The sequence below is a fragment of the Polyergus mexicanus genome, unplaced genomic scaffold (assembly GCF_030449975.1).
Source record: "Polyergus mexicanus isolate NDT 795.1 unplaced genomic scaffold, iyPolMexi1.0 SCAF_8, whole genome shotgun sequence".
Taxonomy (NCBI): Eukaryota; Metazoa; Arthropoda; class Insecta; order Hymenoptera; family Formicidae; genus Polyergus; species Polyergus mexicanus.
Window position 1 is genome coordinate 5,936,274 of NW_027223328.1, and position 19,630 is coordinate 5,955,903.

Sequence of the window (19,630 nt, forward strand, 5' to 3'; positions counted from 1 at the left end):
GCTCTTCTTCCTCTTGATTCTCGTCGCGCCCATTCCAAGTTTTGTTTTCGATTTCATAGCTATCCATACAGCCGTCGCGGCGGTTCTCTCGCCGAGAGTCGAGTTTTTGGCCGCAACGCGCTCGCGCGCTCTCTCAGCGAGCGCGCGGTCGGCGGCGTGTCGATCGGCGAGATCGCCGCTCCGCGAGTACGCGATATCGTGCTCGCGGCAGGCCGCGTCCAGAGGATTGATGCCTCGATCGCCTCGCGCGAGTCGTTTCGCGAGACGAGTACCTGGCCCGCAAAATTGATATCCGGGTATGTGTAATTCAAAGGGGAGCGCATTTATCGCTTTATTTAATAAGCCAGCGCCGCTAATATCACCGATTACACTGTACCGCCGCTTCGCGAATTGCATTCGCCGCAATCTTTAACGAGCGGCGCCGGGCCGTCGATGTGCATTCGTTGCCAGGGACGATTGTAATGCTCCACCAGGCATCGACGGTAGCGCCGCACCTCTGGATCCACTCTTATATGTTCGGACAGTTTCTCCCACAATCGTTCCACATAGCGACCAAAATGCTTTAGTAAGATTACTTTCGGAATAAACCGCAATTGATCGGTGGTAAAATCGAGAATATCGTCACCGTCTACTAGTAAGATAATCATCTCGATTCATCGCGCGCGATTCGCTACTGCGCGATCGGCGGTGATCTATTCGTATATAAATAAAAAGATCTCGCCCTGCCTCGCGCGAGTGTACCGCGCACGCGCGCAGCGAGAGGAATGCGCTTCGTGCGGCAGCCGATCGCGATAAGGGTGACGAATCTCGATGGTAGGGCGCGACCGTCGGAAGAAGCGCGCAGACACGGTCGTCTATTACCGAGCGCTATTCGCTGCCTCATTTGCGGTTCCCCTAATTGCGGTAAAACGAACGCGCTGATAAGTTTATTGGAAAGCCCATACGGAGTACGCTTCGAAAACGTTTACGTTTACTCGAAGTCATTGCAACAGCTTAAATATCAGTATTTAGAGAATTTATTGGCACCGATGGAAAATATAGGTTATTTCACATTTTCCGATTACTCTGATGTTATTTCGCCTAGCGAAGCGCTCCCGAATTCTATATTCGTATTCGACGACGTAGCGTGCGACAAACAGAATACTATTAGAGAGTACTTCGCTATGGGCCGACACTCGAACATCGATTGCTTCTATCTGTGTCAAACGTACGCTAAAATACCAAAGCATTTGATTCGGGATAACGCGAATTTGTTGATTCTTTTTAAGCAAGATGGCACTAATTTGCGTCACGCTCAAAACGATCACGTGAACACAGATATGTCGTACGAGAATTTTCACGCGCTATGTCGCGCGTGTTGGCGATATAAATATGGTTTCCTAGTGATCGATAAAGATAGCGCGCTTAGCGCCGGCAGATATAGGCGAGGGTTTAACGATTTCGCCATACCGTAGAGCGATCAGTCGTCGCGAATACGTCGAACGCGTCGATCGCTCTCCCTCCCGCGAGCGAGAAGAACCGATTTATTAATCACGATGGCTGCGACGGATATCGGTGAACTAGAGAAAACGGCGAAAGAGATCGCTAAAACGCGCGCATCGATTCGTAAAAAACAGAGCGTTAAAGACCGGCAAAATGGAGAACGAGATCGCGATGGAGAGCCGTTTCAAGCCAATCGTCGAACCGCTGCGACGCATCGCTGAGCGCGCCGAGCGAGACGAAATTAAACGCGAAACGATAAAGCGAGACGCGATCGACGCTTCGCCCGTAACGACGAGCGTCGAGGAAAAATGGAATGAGAAAAAATGGAAGGAGGAAGAGTTGACTCCTACTTGGAAAAAACCTAAAGTGAAACGAATACGAGCGCGACGACGATTAGACGCCACTTCTACTCCGTTAAATGTGTATCCTATCGAGAGAGATCCATTCGCGCGGGACGAAACTGAAGAGGAAACGTTCGAACCCGAGATTCTCTAGTCGTCCTCAACGTTTGAAACGCCCGTTAGGCAAACTTCGCGAACTTCTCAAGATCGTGAAATGTCGCACGGTCGGCTAGGACCGTTGGGACGAAAATACATGGGGGCTCTTCTCGGTGGAGAAGCGCCGAATGAGATCGATCACGTTTACGGAGTGTACATTAGCGCGAAAGGTGCGATGCTTGGCAATAGGCAATTCGATGTAGACGCGAATGACTCTATACTTATAGATGAAACTAAATACATCGGTACCCCCGGTTTATACGAATTAATCTTTATGAAAAATCCTGATAGTCTCATATATACGGAAAAAGATAAATTAATATGCAAAAGTATATTGTTAACAACGAACGCTCATAAACGCGACCATGACGCTAAAAAATCTGTTTTAGGAAATAAGGGATATAAATACAAGTTCGTTATCGCTCCGCTTATTCACGGCAGCAGCGCGAAAAAGATGGGCGCGGGTCGCGTACCGTCAACCATGCGAGTCACGAATAATAGAATCGATTACATTCATTGGGACGATCCAAACGAATTAGTGGATCGTCTGCGATTGCTGGACGCTTCGCGTCGAGCTGCCAACAACGCTCACGAAAACGAGATTCTATCGATAATCGAGGAGCTTCGCGAAACGGGAGCGATAGTATAAATCGAATCGTCGCATCGACGATCGCCGCAGTCGTGCGCGGAATTCGCGATGTCCGTGAGCAAATTCGGCACGCCTTTAAAAAACCGTGGCTATGACGCGAAAACCGGAAGACTACGTCCGGCTATCGAGTCTCTGCGAAATTACGTGCGCGATAACGCGCTGTGCCTAAGCTCTTCCGTCGAGTACGACGCGAGAGAGCGCAAGATAAAGCGTCTGGCTAAGCCGGAGGAGGACACCGACGCGACGAGCAAAAGCTACGTTGAAGGAATTACATCGCAATTGAGAAAAGACGCGGACGAGGCAGGGAAAGGCGTCATTCTATTATTCACGAGGCTCACCCAGCTCGATAACGCTCTGGGTAAACGAATAGACGCCGCGGAAAGTTTTGCTTCCAAGATCGAAGCGCGCGACGACGTTCGAAGTAAACGGATAGACGCTGTGGAAAATTCCGTTTCGAGAACAGAATCTAACGCTAACGCTCTAGGTAAACGGATCGATGCTTTGGATAAACGAATTAACAGTTTAAGCGATCAAATCGATGCCGCAAAAAATATGATATCGTTCAATGCCGTGGAGTCTTCGACGAAAAGCGCGAGCGACCGTAAAATACTGTTCAATCAGGGTAAAATAATACAGGAACTAACCCAAAAATCGCGCGTCGCGGCGAATTCCGCGGTGAAAATACGAGAATTGGAAAATTCAACATCGCGATTAAAGAGAGACGCGGACGAGCTATCGGGGAGAGTAACAGAATTAGCGAAAATTCGCGAGACTAGCAGCGATACTCGGAGCGGCGAGCCGCTCGAGAGAGAGATCCCGCCCAACGTCATCCTTGAGAGAAAGAAAAGAGAATTATGAGCACCGAAAAACGAAGACTAGTCGAGGAATTGCACGCGCCCGCGAGAAGAAACTTTCCGCGTCGTGATACGCGGGTACGACGATCTATGGCAAGCGGATGTGGTCGAGATGTGTCCTTACGCGAGACTCAACAAAGGCCACAACTACATACTCACCGTTATCGACGCGTTAAGCAAATACGCTTGGGCCGTACCGCTTAAAAGCAAGAGCGCGAACGAGGTTACCCGAGCGTTATCTAAGATAGTGCGAGACTCTAAGCGGTGTCCGAAAAATCTGCAGACCGACAAAGGAAAGGAATTCTACAACGCTGAGGTGAAAAAATTCGCGAAGAAGCGCGGAGTGAATCATTACTCGACGTACTTGGTGATGAAGGCGTCGATAGTCGAACGATTCAATCGTACGCTTAAAAACTCTATGTGGAAGTACTTCACGCTGAACGGAACGTATAAGTGGATCGACAAATTACCTCGACTCGTCGAGGAATATAACGCGCGAAAACATCGCACTATAGGTATGAGACCCGTCGACGTGACTCCAGCAATCGCCGAGAAACTTTTAAATACGGTATATAGCAATATAAAAATCGCAACTCCGGCGAAATACAAAATAGCCGATCCGGTACGCGTCAGCAAGTTTAAGACGATCTTCGAGAAAGGCTTCACACCTAACTGGACCACCGAAATTTTTCGAATAGCCAAGATACAACGAACTAATCCCGTAACGTATCTGCTGAAGGATTCGCGCGGCGAACCGATCGCCGGAGGATTTTACGAGCACGAGTTGCTGCGCGTCAATGATCCCGACGTGTATCTCGTGGAAAAGGTGCTGCGTCGAAGAGGCAACAAAGTTTACGTGAAATGGTTGGGAATGGACGAGTTCACAATTCTTGGATAAATAAAACGACTGTATTATGATAAAAATGTATTTTTATTAAATAAAATTACATATATTAAATACAACTACATATATTAAATAAAACTACATATATTAAATAAAATTATTCGTTAGAAAAATAAAAATTATCATGAAATTATCGCGTTCTATACGGATTCTCTCTCGCGCTCCATACAGGTTCTTTCTCGCGCCGCTACGCGGCCGCCGCGTCCTGCGTTTTCTCTTTCGCGCTTTATACGGACTCTTTCTCTCGCTTTATATGAATTCTTCATTGCGTCGTTAAGCGAACGTCGTATCTCGCGGTTACCTTTTTTTGCCTTGCTCGATATATATATATGCTTCCGAGAACATAATACAGAGATCATGGAAATCGTCGCTCTGTCTAACTTGTGACAAATCTTGACTTAGATTTGGTAAATTTTTCCAGTCAAAATTTGGAGTAACTTACCAAATCTGGGTTTAGATTCGCCGCGAATTAAACAGAGCGGCGATTTCCACGATTTTTTATAATACGTCCATCCTTCTCGCATTTCATATGGGTTCTCTCTCGCGCTCCATATAGATTCTTTCTCGCGCCGCTACGCGACCGCCGCGTCCTGCGTTTTCTCTTTCGCGCTGAAACGCGAATATTAAACGCGAATATTAAAAATAGAACAGCTAGGAAATTTCCACAATTTTTAAAGATGTGAAAATACTCGAAAAAATCGAGTATTTTATACCTTCGCGTATTCCGTCTTTGTCATTTTTAAAGATGTGAAAATACTCGAAAAAATCGAGTATTTCATACCTTCGCGTATTCCGTCTTTGTTATTTTTATCTCGAAATATTTTATTAAAGTAAATATTGTTTATAAAATATACTATATATTATTTATATTAACAATAAGTTGAAAGTTTGAACATTTTAAAAAGCGTCTCCGAGAGCGTCGTAAATAGAATGGCGAACGCGCGTCTCGCGAAATTACAAAGCATTCGCGAAAAAACGCGATTCCGCGAGTTCGATCCTCGCGTTCGTTTATAAATATTCTCGCGATTTTCGCGAGACATGCGCTCGTTATTCTCTTATATCGCGCTCTCGGAGTATTTTATTAAATCAAGCTATATTAAAATAAACTATATTAAACGCAAATATTATTTATTACATTCTCAATATACGACGTTTTCCTCGCTCCTTACCGCGGTATTTTATAATGCCCCCACGGTAAAGTATCCGTAGTTCCGGATATCACATATCGTTTATCGTCATGTGGGCTAAGCGCAATTTTCAATTCCGACACCGTATACACCTCGTGTAACTTAGATCTTATGCAAAATTGTTCGCGCCTCATCTCGATTCTTCGTCGAAGACAGCGCGCGTAATCTTCGAACGTTATCGTTCTCGCGACGACGCCGCTCTTAACACCCTTAATTCTTTTCGTATCGTTTCTACCTTCGACTCGTAGCGCGTACATCTTCGCTCTAAGCCCGACGAATTCCATCATAATCGCGCCGGCATTCTCGTCCTTCATAGCACCAGGTATTTTTTTATTAGCTAGAGACATACCATACGCATTATCCACCGCGTAATCGCTCGTATCAAATCTGTTAATGTCGCGCTTCATATCTTCATACACATCCTCGCACGCGATGTAATAAATGAGGCTATCCGTATCAGTATACATTATTTTACATTTATCTCGATACAACGGTAGCATATACTCGTAGTGAAATTCGTATAAACGAATCTTAGACACATCGAGAATACACATACCCACATAAATCGGTTTGTTAAACTTAACCTCGAGTTTGCACAATTCCACGGCTACGAGATTCTCCGCGAAGACGCTTCTACTGTGAAAGTTCGGCTTCGCGATCATCGCCTCCGCGCCGTATCGCCCGTCCCATCGAGTCACGAGCCGGACATCCGAGTGATTGCGCACATTCTCCATAGTCTTACCGAACACGGCGTTATTCATCAATTTGTAAAGATTTTTCTCGAATTCGTAGTCGCGTATTTAATTCGATGTATCCGCACAACCATGAAGATTGCGCGAATTGTAATATTCTGTGTATTCTCGTAACGCGTAATCCGTGTCGAATGCATTGCTGCAAATTGCGATAATATATTACGTAACGACTCTTATCGCGCAGCGTGGCGAGAAGTTTCTCGTCGCGTTTTCCGGGCGGCTTATCGCGCGTCGGGCAGAATGGCAAGTCAGCGTGAGAATCGTGAAGATTAGGCGGATACGCAAGGTCGACCTCTAGAATATAACCGATAGGCGAGTTTGATGTCACGGACATTAAGTTGATACTCGTGACATCGTCGACCCATCGAAAATCTTCGTAAGGTAAAGATTGACACATCGCCCATCCGTATAAATTATTTATATCGAAATACATAAAATAAGAAGACGGTTCCGAAGAATCGTAAGTCTGCAAATACTTGTTATTAGCGCGCGCGTACCTATTGGAACATTGACTTAGCCCGCCGCGTATCCCGCGTTCCACGAACATTACCATATCGATATCAGTTAATAACTCGAATCGAATACCCGTGTGCTTTAACATAGCGTCCCACGTATATCCAGGTAATGTATAATAGTATGCGGGATCTAAATTATAACTTCTCATACACGCGTCGCGAAAATTTTCGAAGACATCGGCTAATAAAAGAACATCGGTTTTTAAATACAAATCGCTATAGTCGCCCAACGTCTCGACGCGAAATCGCTCCCAGACTCTTATCGCGCGCGCGTAATCGCTCTCGGATATCGCGTCACCGATCAGCGAACTATGGAAAGCCTCGCGCGGTGGTAGACGAGTCTCTAGTAATTTATCAACGTCGTCAACGTACTCATAAGGAAACACGCCTTTTCGCGCGAGAAGCTCGAAATCAGCGTCGTCAAGATCGGAAAATTCCGAACGCGCGATTCTCAGCTCGCTCTTGTCAAGATACGACGCCAATTTTTCGAGACTCGCGCTTAGAAACTTGAAAGAATCCACGAAGCGCAATTTCAGGCGTTTCCCGACCCATCCCTCGTTCGATGCATCCTCAACGTTCTTCGTGAAAGAGATATACATTTCCTTCGTTAGCGGCAATAACTCGATGCTGCCGGGAAAAGCGTTAGCCACATCTTTAATAATGAAATTCGCGTCGTAGCCCGATAAATTGTGAAAGAATATAGGAATTACATAAGTCTCCTTATAATTTAAATTACAATTCGAATGCGCCGGACCTCTATACCGTCCGGTTAGATGACAGTGATCGCGCACGCGAGCGTCTTCCGATTCGAACGGTCTCACGCATATGCTATAGTGCGTCGCGCCTATGAATCTCTCCCACTCGTCCAGTGTAAGATCCGTCATAGGCGCATCGGTGTTGAGAATATTCTTCGCGCGAAGCGCTAGATCGTGCAATTCTTTAACGAACCACGATACGCAATCCTCGCCGCGATAAGCTCTGTAAGTCGAGCTAACGATCGCGCGTAATATCCGGCGCTATAGACTTTGTGATGCTGAACGATAGACGTGTTCGGCGTTCTCTTCTCCTCTTTCTTCTCCAGCGCGCATTCGAGATCGGCGTACACCACGAATGGAAGTCTCTCCTTTCTACAGTAATTGCGAAATTCTAACCATTTGTCATCTTCGGTAGGAAGAACTATAGCGCACTCATTCATCCTTCCACAATCCGCGCTGTGAGCCAATAATTTATCGCTCGTTCGAAAATAATGCATGCATCTGTAACATAAAACACATTTTTTAAATCGCGTATATTATTCACACTACGCGACAACTTTTTTAATTCGTACTCACCGATCGCATATATGCGCTTTATGTTGCCTATTGCTCAGTTGCGATCCGATGAGTCGAGACAAATTCTTAATCCATGCGAAATGCGTCGTATTATCTCGTTGCGTCGTATCGCTCAGATACAGTAAATTAATGTGTCTGTCCTTCTTATCACCGGTGAGACGCAGAGGAACGATACGGCAGCTACCTTTTCCGTCCTTTTTATCCCGAACGGTATACACATTAATAGATATATCATTAATACGCTCGAATCTAGTAATTCTGTTTAAACTCATGGGAAACTCGACACCCTCCAGATTCAGCACCGTCGAGTACTGAGGATACCGCGAGCTTCTCTCCGTGTTTTTCTCGACCAGATATAGAGCGGCAACTATCGCCCACGCGAAACACGCGTTATCCGCAGATCGCACGTTAACCACCGCTTTCTTCAACGCAATCTCTCGCGGTATCTGAATGTGATATCCAGCGTGCATAGAATTATATTTATTCACATTCACCGTTAAATTTAGAATTCGCGATAACGCCCATCCGCTATCACGCTCTTGAAACTCCTCCAGCGAAGCTAAAGTAGCAGCGCGAAAGATCGTCATCGCCCCCTTGGAACAAGTCGCGTCAAGGTCGAGTCGCGCCGGGAGAAACGCTTCGCGCGGGAAAATATAGAAGAGAATTTAATAACTTAGCCGCGCCGTAGAACGGTCAGTCGTCGCGGATACGCCGAACGTGTCGATCGCTCATCCTCGCGAGTGAAAGAAATTGTGTAGGCCGTCTCTAACTCACGGCTCTATGAGTGCGAGAGAGAGGTACCCTTGGAGAACGAGAGACAACGAACACTTTGTTAGCAACCACGTGGGGTGGGGGAGAGTTCGGGTCGGGGGAGCCGGTGGGGAGGATCAGGGGGAGCCGGTGGGGAGGATCAGGGGGGTACGTAGGGAGAGGAGGAAGCGTGGCCTCAATCGAGCCGAGCGCCATCTCTTGAGCACTTTCGGCGACACGCTTCCCCCTCTCCCTATGTACCCCCCTGATGCTCCGCCCCCCGGCTTCCCCCGACCCGAACTCCCCCCCGCATTTGCCTACAAGCGTTCGCTATCTCTTTTTCTTTTATGGGTACCTCTCTCTCGCACTCATGGAGCCGTGAGTTAGAGACGGCCTAGATTACCTACTTGCGTTCCTAAGATATTTTGTTCAACATCGTGTTAGATTGCGTTTATCTTAAATACTCATACCAAAGACACTTTATATTGTATTAATTAATTATATTTGGCGTTAGAATTAAGTATCAAAGATTCTTCTTAATTGAAATTTAGTACAGACTTTTAATTATGTATATTATAATAAGTTAAGATATTGATTATGTTTGATTGGTTAAATCTTTATAATCTTTAATATTAATTATATATTATTGTAAAATAAATCATTTGGGACGAATGACTAGGTCAGGTATGACCGAAGCCATACGCTATGGGGCTTATGGCCCGTTCAGCATAACTTTTTACTACCATCTGTTTTGCGCGCGCAACGGTTGTCTCGTTGCTTGCCAACTCGACAACAGCGCTTTCATTTGCTAATCACTTAGCAACCTATGTTTGTGTTGCGATGCAACCATTATTTGTTAAGATACGGAAGAACGAGTTGAGACGCGACTCGTGTTCCAACTTTGATGCGTTTACTTATTCTTCCGTGCGTTCTTCCTCGCGATTCGCGTGAACGTTTGTTAAGTATTTAATACGCGAGATCCAATTGTTAAAGTGATACAGTTGTGATACAAATACTGTTTGTTAATAAAAATAACGACCAGTTCTAGCAAAACCCTTTACGCCTTCTATCTTGACTCATAAAACCCTCGTAACTCTTCGACCAGCCTTACAGCTAGCTATAACAAGACAACCGCTGCGCGCAATACAGATGGCAGCAGAAAGTTATACCGAACGGGCTATAAGCCCTATAGCGTCTTACAGTTTAGGCCATACCTGTAGCGGGATTCTCTAACACCTTAGCAACGAATGTCGCTATCGTTATCTGTACTTATCGACAATCTTTGTTGAGTGCTATTCTATACCGAGCAGTTACCAACATTTCTTGTTAAGTCAAATTGTTAAGTTCCGAAAATTGTCGCAACGTTAACGGCGAGTTTTGGAAGTCTCGCTACCCACTTAGCGACATTCCATAACTTGTCAATGAGGACACATTTATATAATACATACATCAAATATAATTATGTAAGGTTTAAGTTTTTTAAATTAATAAAACGGATTAAGGATCCTAATAAGTAAATATATTATTTTGCAGATAAATATATTTATCTATAAGTTTTCTAATAATTGACTAATTTTATATTTATTTAATAATTTTATTAAAAAATTAATCATAGTTAGGTTAGGGTAATTTCACCTTTCATAAAATAACTAACATTTTTGTAATGGTTTATAATACAACTTGTTTATATAAAAATGATTATGTATATAAATCATGCAATGAAAATATAAAGAGAGAAAAATTATTTAAGTATCACTTTATATAGATTACATTGCGGTATACTGACGGAATGGAGTGTTACGTCCTGCGACTCCACGATTCCTTTCTTCCGCGACGTTGCGGTAATGATCGTCAGTTGGTGATAAAAACGAACCGTTCAATAAGCAAAGCATCTTGTGCCATACGTTTCTTTTAAACACTGTCATTTGTCAGTAACAATATTCACGAGTATCCGTGGGTAAGACGCAAGAAAATCGGTGATGGAAACCATGCTGGTCTTGAGATAAATAAAAAATAACAGCTACCCCTTGCAATAGAATTTCCGGCGGAAGAACAACGAGATAACAAGTACTTTTAACGAAATGTTTAATAAACTCAGCTGCATTAATACTGATAATAATTTTCTAACGGACAAGTAATAAACACAGCTGCATCAACGTTGACAAAAATAATTATAAGGAAGTAAGACCCTTTTCTAATCAGATCATGTGCGCGAGGTTCCTCCGGAAAGGCTAATGTTTAAAGAACTTTTGAACTAATATCGAACTCACCAATCGCCGATCAGCACGGGTAAAAATACGAAAATAGGAGACACCCCTTGACGAATGAGGACTTCAAGATGGTTCACCTCAACAAGAACCTAGATTTTGACTACCATGTAGATATGACTGATTTATTATCTGATAAATCCATTATCCCTAGTCGTGCACAATGGATACATGAATATGACAAACAGGTCCACCGGACCAACTGGGGATTCTTCCCACAGGGTCCGCCCCCTTCCTCTAAAAGTATAGTAGTGCATTATCTAAAACAGGATACGATAACAGTAAAAGAAGTGATAGACATGCTTCAAGAAGGTAATGTACTCCTAGCCTGGAGAGTTATGGTAGCTGTACCAAAGGAACGGGAGTTCAAGGATGAGGATGCAAGATTTTATGGAAAAATGTGTTTTGAGATGAGATTGTACCAGACCTCCACTGAAAAGAACATAGCAGATTCTTTATGTTAAACATCAATCTACGACTATGAGTGAAGAGCAGCTAATACGCACAATCCTACGAATGAACACACCCATCATTCACTTAGAAGGAAAAACGTATGTTTTCATAGTGCTGGACTCTTCATCTTGGTGCACTAACTTCCGCTATGAGTTGATAACACCTTTGTTTGAAGAATTAGATAATCTTTATGGTTTAAATGGCATTTTCTCCTTAACATATCTCTTTCCCATGATATCTGTGTTCTTATTTCAGGATAGGTTTAAACCACCTAAACAAAAACCAACAGGTGACCCAGAGAAGGGTCCACGCTGTTACTATGCACCGGAAGCTTGGCTGGAGGGCCAGAGACAAAAGGGATGGACCTTGGCCACCATTCTTATCATCCTTCTTGCCTCTTGGAGATGTGGCACGTCTGCCTCTTTGCTGGGACAAGGGGATAATCAAGTCATTCTTCTAAGGATACCCCCAGGAGATTTTCTTACCCAAAAGGGCCAATCAATGGATGACTATATAAAACACTATCTAAGAGTGCTAAAAGAGTTGTGTGAAAAAGCACAAATAGTTATAAAACTAGAGGAGACATGGTATTTCAGGAATCTCTTTGAATATTCAAGAAAATACCATTATAATGGTGCACAGGTGAGTAGCTGCTCTAAAAGAATAACAAGAGTTGTTAGTGAAGTTAACCAAGTTATACCTCCCTTAAACAGCGAGATAGCCAGTATTTTCTCAACAGGCACAGCAGCTGCAGCTGAGGACACTACACCTATGGCAGCATACTTTTGCACTATTGTAGAGGCATCACTACATTTATGGGATACCAACCCATGGATGAAGAAGGAACCATGGGAATATACCTGCAGTCTATTACTTTTAACAAGGAGTTTAGGGGGTTATCCCACCACCATATATAGTCAATTTTGCACAAGAGCTGTACAAGACACCCTTAGCACGAACCTACATTTAGTCAGAACTGCACTAAATGATCCACTACTCTCTAAGCAAATGAGAAGAATAGCAACCCTTACTCCTGGTCAGCACAGAGACTTCCTTTCTCTCATAAAGGACCCTCAAAGCATACCTCTAGACATACCTTTGCAGCCTGAGAACTATATCAAAAGGGAAATCAAAAAGAGTCTAATGACACTAATAATTAATAAAGATGTGAAGGCCCTTTTCACCTTAGACACCGATGCGGCTCATGATACATTGATAAGGGATTTGTCTTCTATAACACTCTGTAACCCTAAACTTCTAAATAAACTTTACGCCTAATATACGGCTACAAGAGAAGTGGACCAGCATGTTTGCAAACACCAGGCCCATACAGCAAGTAGCCTTTCAAAGTTGGAGTGACGAAGCTGAAATTATAAGAGCTGTACATAATTTGGAGAAACAGTATGAACGTTATCTTCAGCAGAAGGGAGAAGACCCATCCTGTGATGCTGTAAAGGAGGCAGTATGCATCACCACATATACACAACTGCTGAGAGAAAGGGCATGGCAGACACAAATAGAGGGCATAACAATGCCTCCCCAGCAAGAACAAACAACACTCTTAAATTGGGACAGCCTAACGCCCGATCAAAGTAATCGTGCAATACTCATAACAGAACAACCAAGCATGGCGCACAAACCCACTACAAGAGGCAGATACACACCATACTTTGGATCACTGACACAATTAAGAGCTAAGAGGGCTACCCTACAACTGGTAGAAGTAGGTAGCATGGTTTATAATATAAAACAACTGATGGAGTTGCATGGTTGGCTGAAGGGCAATGAAACATTGACTAACTTAATAGAAACATTGATAAAAGAAAAGACTACCGTAACAATAGAAGAGCTACAAAAATACACCAAAAGAGTTTATTCGGGCGCCCTGGCACATCGGTTGCCGTGTCCTGCCCTTAGAAGAGGCGGTATGGCAAACCAGAACCTCAACCATTCAAGCTTTTACAGTATAACATCCGACACAGCCCTAGAGTACGCCAAAGGGGGCATCAACTATACCATTTGCTTTCAGAGTTGTTTCCTATATGGCCTTTCTGTTTTGTCCCATAGGACAGAGTTAGGATTGCGCACGACACCTCATACAGGTCTTGTGTTTACCTGCTCAAGCTGTACGTGAGTAATACCCCCTGAGATATTTAATCTACCACATGTTGCCTACAAGGGTGTATACACTGGTCTTACTATTGAAACACTTCGTCATAAGAATGTCTACGAACGATACCCTCTACATCAGCAAGTTATTGAATATGTATCCTATGCTGTATAGACAGCACGGAAGCTAGCAGCATGGATAGTTAACAGAAGAACTGTAGACAGAATATCATCCTTGGATAATCAAACAATGGAGGAGAATCTGACCCTTACTTTCATCAACCTAGCTGAGTTCAGTAGATTGCAAGTGCCCTGATAAGGGCTATGCAGGTCTGGTTGGAGATACACGAAATCCCATCTGTCCTAACCACAAGTATGAGTAGAGAAGAGCTAGATCATTGTGGTGGCCTACTGCAATCACAAAAATTACGGCAGCGCGATATTCACAAAATTTAAGAGTTTCTCGAAAGCGCTCGAATGTCTGAGTTTCTCGAAAGCGCTCGGATTTTAGCGTTTCTCGAAAGCGCTCGCCCATCCGCGTGTTGCGGGCGGCTCCGTGTGGCGACGCAAGGCGCCTGGGCCAACTCGTAAGTGAAAAGCCATCCGGCCGAAATATAAGTCAGACCCCCTGCGGAGAAAGCACGAGTCACGAAGAAAATTCTTGGCGCCAGCCGCCAACCTTATAAGCGAAAGTCGCTATAAAAAACGTTGGAAGTAATTAACGGCGCTAGTCGTTAATTACCACCATCAAGATATCTTGACATCAGAGCGCTAGTACGCTGCCAACTTTGGCCAAAATAACTCGACGGCGCAAGACTCGCCCAACACTGTTGAGTCAAACCTCGGCCAAACGAAGGAGATCAGGCGCCAAGTCGCCTCCAGCCATAGTCGCTCAGCCGCCTCCAGTCACAGGCAAACGGCCGCCTCCAGCCACAGGCGCACGGCCGCCTTCATTCTCAGGCGCTCGGACGCCTCCAACTCCAAGCGCTCAATCATCTCCGGCTTCGGGCGCTCGATCGCCAAACGCCAGGGACAAACCACCAACCACAGGAGCCCCGTTGCCGCTAACCGAGCGGAATCACCTCCCGGGGAGCCCCCGAAGAAAAAAAAAAGATAAAAGCCCGGCTACGGGAGCTCTTCGGCGCCAGCCCGCCAAAAACCAGCCCCGTTAGCTCCTGTTCGATAATTAGAAGGGATCGGCCAGTAACCCCTGACATCGAGCGGCCACGGAGTATCACACCTCCGATTTTTTGGTACTCCCCGCCGCTGATTTCGCCACTACGTAGGACGCCTAAGAAGGAGAGCATCACCACGCAAACGAGCCCGTTCAAAAACTACGTAGACGCGGCGACACAAACCAAAAGTCGCGGGGGCAAACGGAGGCTCTTATTTAATAACAATAAAACATATGCGTACAACCGCAACCTCCGTTGTTAATGTATTAATTATCGTTGAAAGAATAAATGTATGATAGTATGTTTAAAAAAACCGACTCGTTCATTCGTCTACCTTCAAGTAGGATAAGTTGGGTAGTATCCTACAGCGAATCCTGAAGCGATAGATCTATTCCTCATACCTTACCCACAAATTGGTGATCTCGACGGTAGAAACCATAACGCTAATGGAGAGAACGTCATCAACAAGCTTGCCTATAAAAATACCTCCCTTTTGGAACGACGAACCGGAACTATGGTTCGCCCAGCTGGAAGGTCAATTCATTCTGAGTGGAATCACCCAAGAAACCACGGAATACTCGTACGTATTGTCGCAATTAGATTCGCGCCAGATAAGAGAGGTCAAAGACATTATCATACATCCTCCTGAAGCGAACAAGTAAGTCATCAAGAGGGCACTTGTCCAGAGATTATCAGTTTCTCAAGAGCAGCGTATTCGACAGCTCCTCGAATTATTAGAAATAGGAGACCGGAAACTCGCAGTTCTTGAGACACCTACGTACGCTAGCTGCAGACAATGTACCGGATTCGCTATTGCGCACCTTATGGTTAGGGGGGTTCCTCGTCAAACTCAAATGATCTTAGCCACACGAACAGAGGATTGCCTGAACGACGTGGCCGAGCAAGCTGACCGAATACACGAAATGACATCCAGAACAGTTGTCGCAGCAACAACGGCACCCAGAGAAACGCTTGAAGCACAAATTCAAGCCTTATCTAAGAAGGTCGCTACTCTCATGACACACCTCTCTCGAGGAAGATTAAGAGACAAAAAGCACGACCGGAAAGGTAGCCGAACCCGTAGCCAGAGCCGAGACTACGATAAAAGAAACTGCTTTTACCACAATAGGTTCAGGGATAAGGCCCAGAAATGCACGCCGCCTTGCGCATTCCAATCGGAAAAAGACCAGGGCAGTCACTGATGGAGGCCAGCCGACCCGCCCAAAGACCCCGACGCCTCTATGTAACATGCCAAAGAACCAAGAAACGTTTCCTGGTAGACACAGGATCCGACGTTAGCGTATATCCCCGCTCGATGTTAACAGGACAAATCACATCAACAAATTACGAGCTATTCGCAGCGAATGGCTCCATTATTACAATGTATGGTTGGATAACTATCCAACCGGAGTTAGGACTACGACGGCTATTCCCGTGGCGTTTTGTCATCGCCAATGTCACAACACCCATCATCGGGGCCGACTTCTTGACGTATTATCACTTGCTGCCAGATCTACAAAAAGGAGTCCTGTTAGACGGAAAAACAAGTCTAAGTACTAAAGGAACAGCAGAAATCGGATTCACGGAATCAATAAAGGTCCTGGCAATCAAGGATAAGTACCACCGAATTCTGGCAGAATTCCCCGACATTATAAGGGCTACTACCAAAGAACGAACGGTCAAACACAACACGATGCATTTCATAAAAACGACTGATGGTCCTCCTGAAGCAAGTCGTCCCCGCAGACTGGCCCCCGATAAATTAAAAGCAGCAAAGGCAGAATTTAATCTTCTGCTTCAAGAAGGAATAATTCAACCCTCAAAAAGCCCATGGTCGGCTCCCTTGCATATGGTTCCAAAGAAGGGAGACGCATGGAGACCGTGCGGTGACTTTAGAAGGCTGAATGACAGGACAATACCCGATCGTTATCCGATACCTCATATTGAAGACTTCTCGCAAACACTCCATAATAAGAAGGTCTTTTCAACGCTAGACTTAGTCCGGGCATATAACCAGATTCCTGTACATCCAGAGGATATACCTAAAACGGCTATCACCACTCCTTTCGGACTTTTTGAATTCCGATTTATGCCGTTCGGTCTCCGAAACGCAGCGCAAACGTTCCAACACTTTATTAACGAAATAACCAGCGATTTGGAGTTCTGCTATGCGTATATTGACGACATTTTGGTTGCATCGAACAACGAGAGAGAACATGAAGATCATCTGCGCAGACTCTTCAAACGGTTAGAGGAGAATGAAATTCTACTAAATCCAGCCAAGTGCAAATTCGGGGCCAGTCAAGTTCTTTTTCTGGGATACGAGGTATCGGAACAAGGAACACGATCTCCCCCAGACAGAATTGAAGCAATCAAAAATTTTCCGAAACTCCAGAATATCCAACAGCTACGACAATATCTGGGAACGCTGAACTTTTACCGCAGGTTTATTCCAAATGCCGCAAAAGAACAGGTGCTGCTGAACAGCCTACTCAGCGGGCCTAAAACCAAAAAGAAAATGCCGATAACCTAGAACGCCGAACTAGAGGAAGCTTTCTGTAGGAGCAAAGACAGTCTAGCCAGGGCAACAATGTTAGCACATCCCAAACCAGAGGCCGAGATCATTCGCACAACCGACGCATCCGACAAGGCTATTATGCACTGCTATAAGGTTGTAGCAGTGATACAACAACGTGACAAAGAGGATTGGCAACCATTAGCCTTCTTCAACAAAAAGTTAAACCCGGCACAACCAAAATACAGTCCATATGACAGAGAGCTCCTCGCAATCTACACGGCAATAAATCAGTACCGACACATGCTTGAGGGTAGATTTTTTACGGTTTATACAGATCATAAGCCAATAACGTTGCATTCCAGCAAGACCCATTGCACAGCTCCCCTAGACAAGCAAGGCACCTGCAGTATATTGGACAGTTTACTACCGATATTCGCCATATTTCGGGAAAGAACAACACTGTCGCTGACGCCTTATCAAGAGTAGAAGAGATCCAAGCCGCGGTTAACCTAGAGAACCTAGCAAAAGCGCAAGAAGAGGATACCCAGATTCTTGGATAATTAAACGGGGACTTTTCGCTCAAATTGCAGAAAGTGCAAATTCCCGGAACAGACGCTGTACCTTATTGTGACGTCTCAACACCGATTGCACGTCCGAAACAATATAGAAAGCAGATATTTCAGTCTCTCCATGGTCTATCACACCCAGGGACCAGAGCTACAGCAAAGTTGGTTGCAGACCGATACGTCTGGCCAAAAATTAAGACGGATTGCCACCAATGGACAAAGGCGTGCATCAACTGCCAGAAGACAAAAATTTCAAGGCATAACCATGCACCTCTGGGAAATTTCATGGGCCTAACAAAACGATTTGAACATATTCACATGGACTTGGTAGGACCACTACCTCTTTCAAAAGGCTACAGATACTGCCTCACAATAATCGATCGTTTTTCAAGGTGGCCTGAGGCTATTCCGATGGCAGACATTACCGTAGAGACAACAGCACAGAATTTATTCACTCACTGGATAGCAAGGTTCGGCACACCACTTCGGATAACAACTGATCAAGGGAGACAGTTCGAAGCCGACTTGTTCCGACAACTGACAAAGTTAACAGGAACAACGCATATCCATACGACAGCCTATCATCCTGCAGCTAATGGCATGGTCGAACGCTTGCATCGTCAAATGAAGACTGCTATTAAATGCCACGCAACAGAGGCATGGACCGAAGTTTTACCCGTAATCATGTTAGGAATCAGAACGGCTTTCAAAGAAGATCTCCAGGCAACACCAGCCGAACTAGTATATCGAGAAACACTAAGACTTCCTGGCGAGTTTTTGCAAGAGTCTAGTAAAGCAAACAGCGATTCTAACGATTTCCTGCTAAAGTTAAGAAAAGCGATGCAGGAATTACGACCACAGCCATGCAAGAGACATGGAACGCCGGCTACCTTTGAGTATAAGGACCTTAAGAATTCCACGCACGTATTCATCAGGCACGATGCACCAACAAGAGCCTTGCAACCAACTTACGATGGTCCATACCAAGTCCTTGATCGATCAGACAAAGTTTATAAATTACGGATTAACGGAAAGACCGTCCACGTAACTGTAGATCGACTCAAACCGGCTCACCGGCGTACATACTAGGAGATGAAGAGTTAACACCAACATTGAAGCAAGAACGTAAAATGCAGAGAGACTCACCTCCAGCAAAGAGAACTACGAGAAGTGGCAGAGTGTCACGCAAAACGGTACATTTCCAATCACCGGACTAAAAAACAACGAAGGGGGTAATGTGGTGGCTTACTGCAATCACAAAAATTACGGCAGCGCGATATTCACAAAATTTAAGAGTTTCTCGAAAGCGCTCGAATGTCTGAGTTTTTCAAAAGTGCTCGGATTTCAGCGTTTCTCGAAAGCGCTCGCCCATCCACGTGTTGCGGGTGGCACCGCTTGGAGACGCAAGGCGCCCGGGGCAACTCGTAAGTGAAAAGCCGTCCGGCCGAAATATAAGTCAGACCCCCTGCGGAGAAAGCACGAGTCACGAAGAAAATTCTTGGCGCCAGCCGCCAACCTTATAAGCGCAAGTCGCTATAAAAAACGTTGGAAGTAATTAACGGCGCTAGTCGCCGCACCACCATCAAGATACCTCGACATCAGAGCGTTAGTACGCTGCCAA

General features: G+C 45.0%; 3 protein-coding genes across 3 annotated transcripts; 2 read left to right on the forward strand and 1 right to left on the reverse strand.

Moving 5' to 3' along the window:
• Positions 1-2,676: 2,676 nt before the first annotated feature.
• On the forward strand, positions 2,677-3,486 carry LOC138935249 (tropomyosin-like). Its single transcript, XM_070299702.1, has one exon. It carries the CDS (start codon positions 2,677-2,679, stop codon positions 3,484-3,486), a length of 810 nt encoding a protein of 269 aa, XP_070155803.1.
• Positions 3,487-6,326: 2,840 nt separating this feature from the next.
• LOC138935251 (uncharacterized) lies at positions 6,327-7,724 on the reverse strand. Its single transcript, XM_070299703.1, has one exon. The coding sequence runs from the start codon at positions 7,722-7,724 to the stop codon at positions 6,327-6,329; it is 1,398 nt and encodes a 465-aa protein (XP_070155804.1).
• Positions 7,725-15,371: 7,647 nt separating this feature from the next.
• Positions 15,372-16,127, forward strand: LOC138935252 (uncharacterized). Its single transcript, XM_070299704.1, has 2 exons — positions 15,372-15,583; positions 15,713-16,127. The coding sequence occupies exons 1-2, from the start codon at positions 15,372-15,374 to the stop codon at positions 16,125-16,127; spliced, it is 627 nt and encodes a 208-aa protein (XP_070155805.1).
• Positions 16,128-19,630: the final 3,503 nt, after the last annotated feature.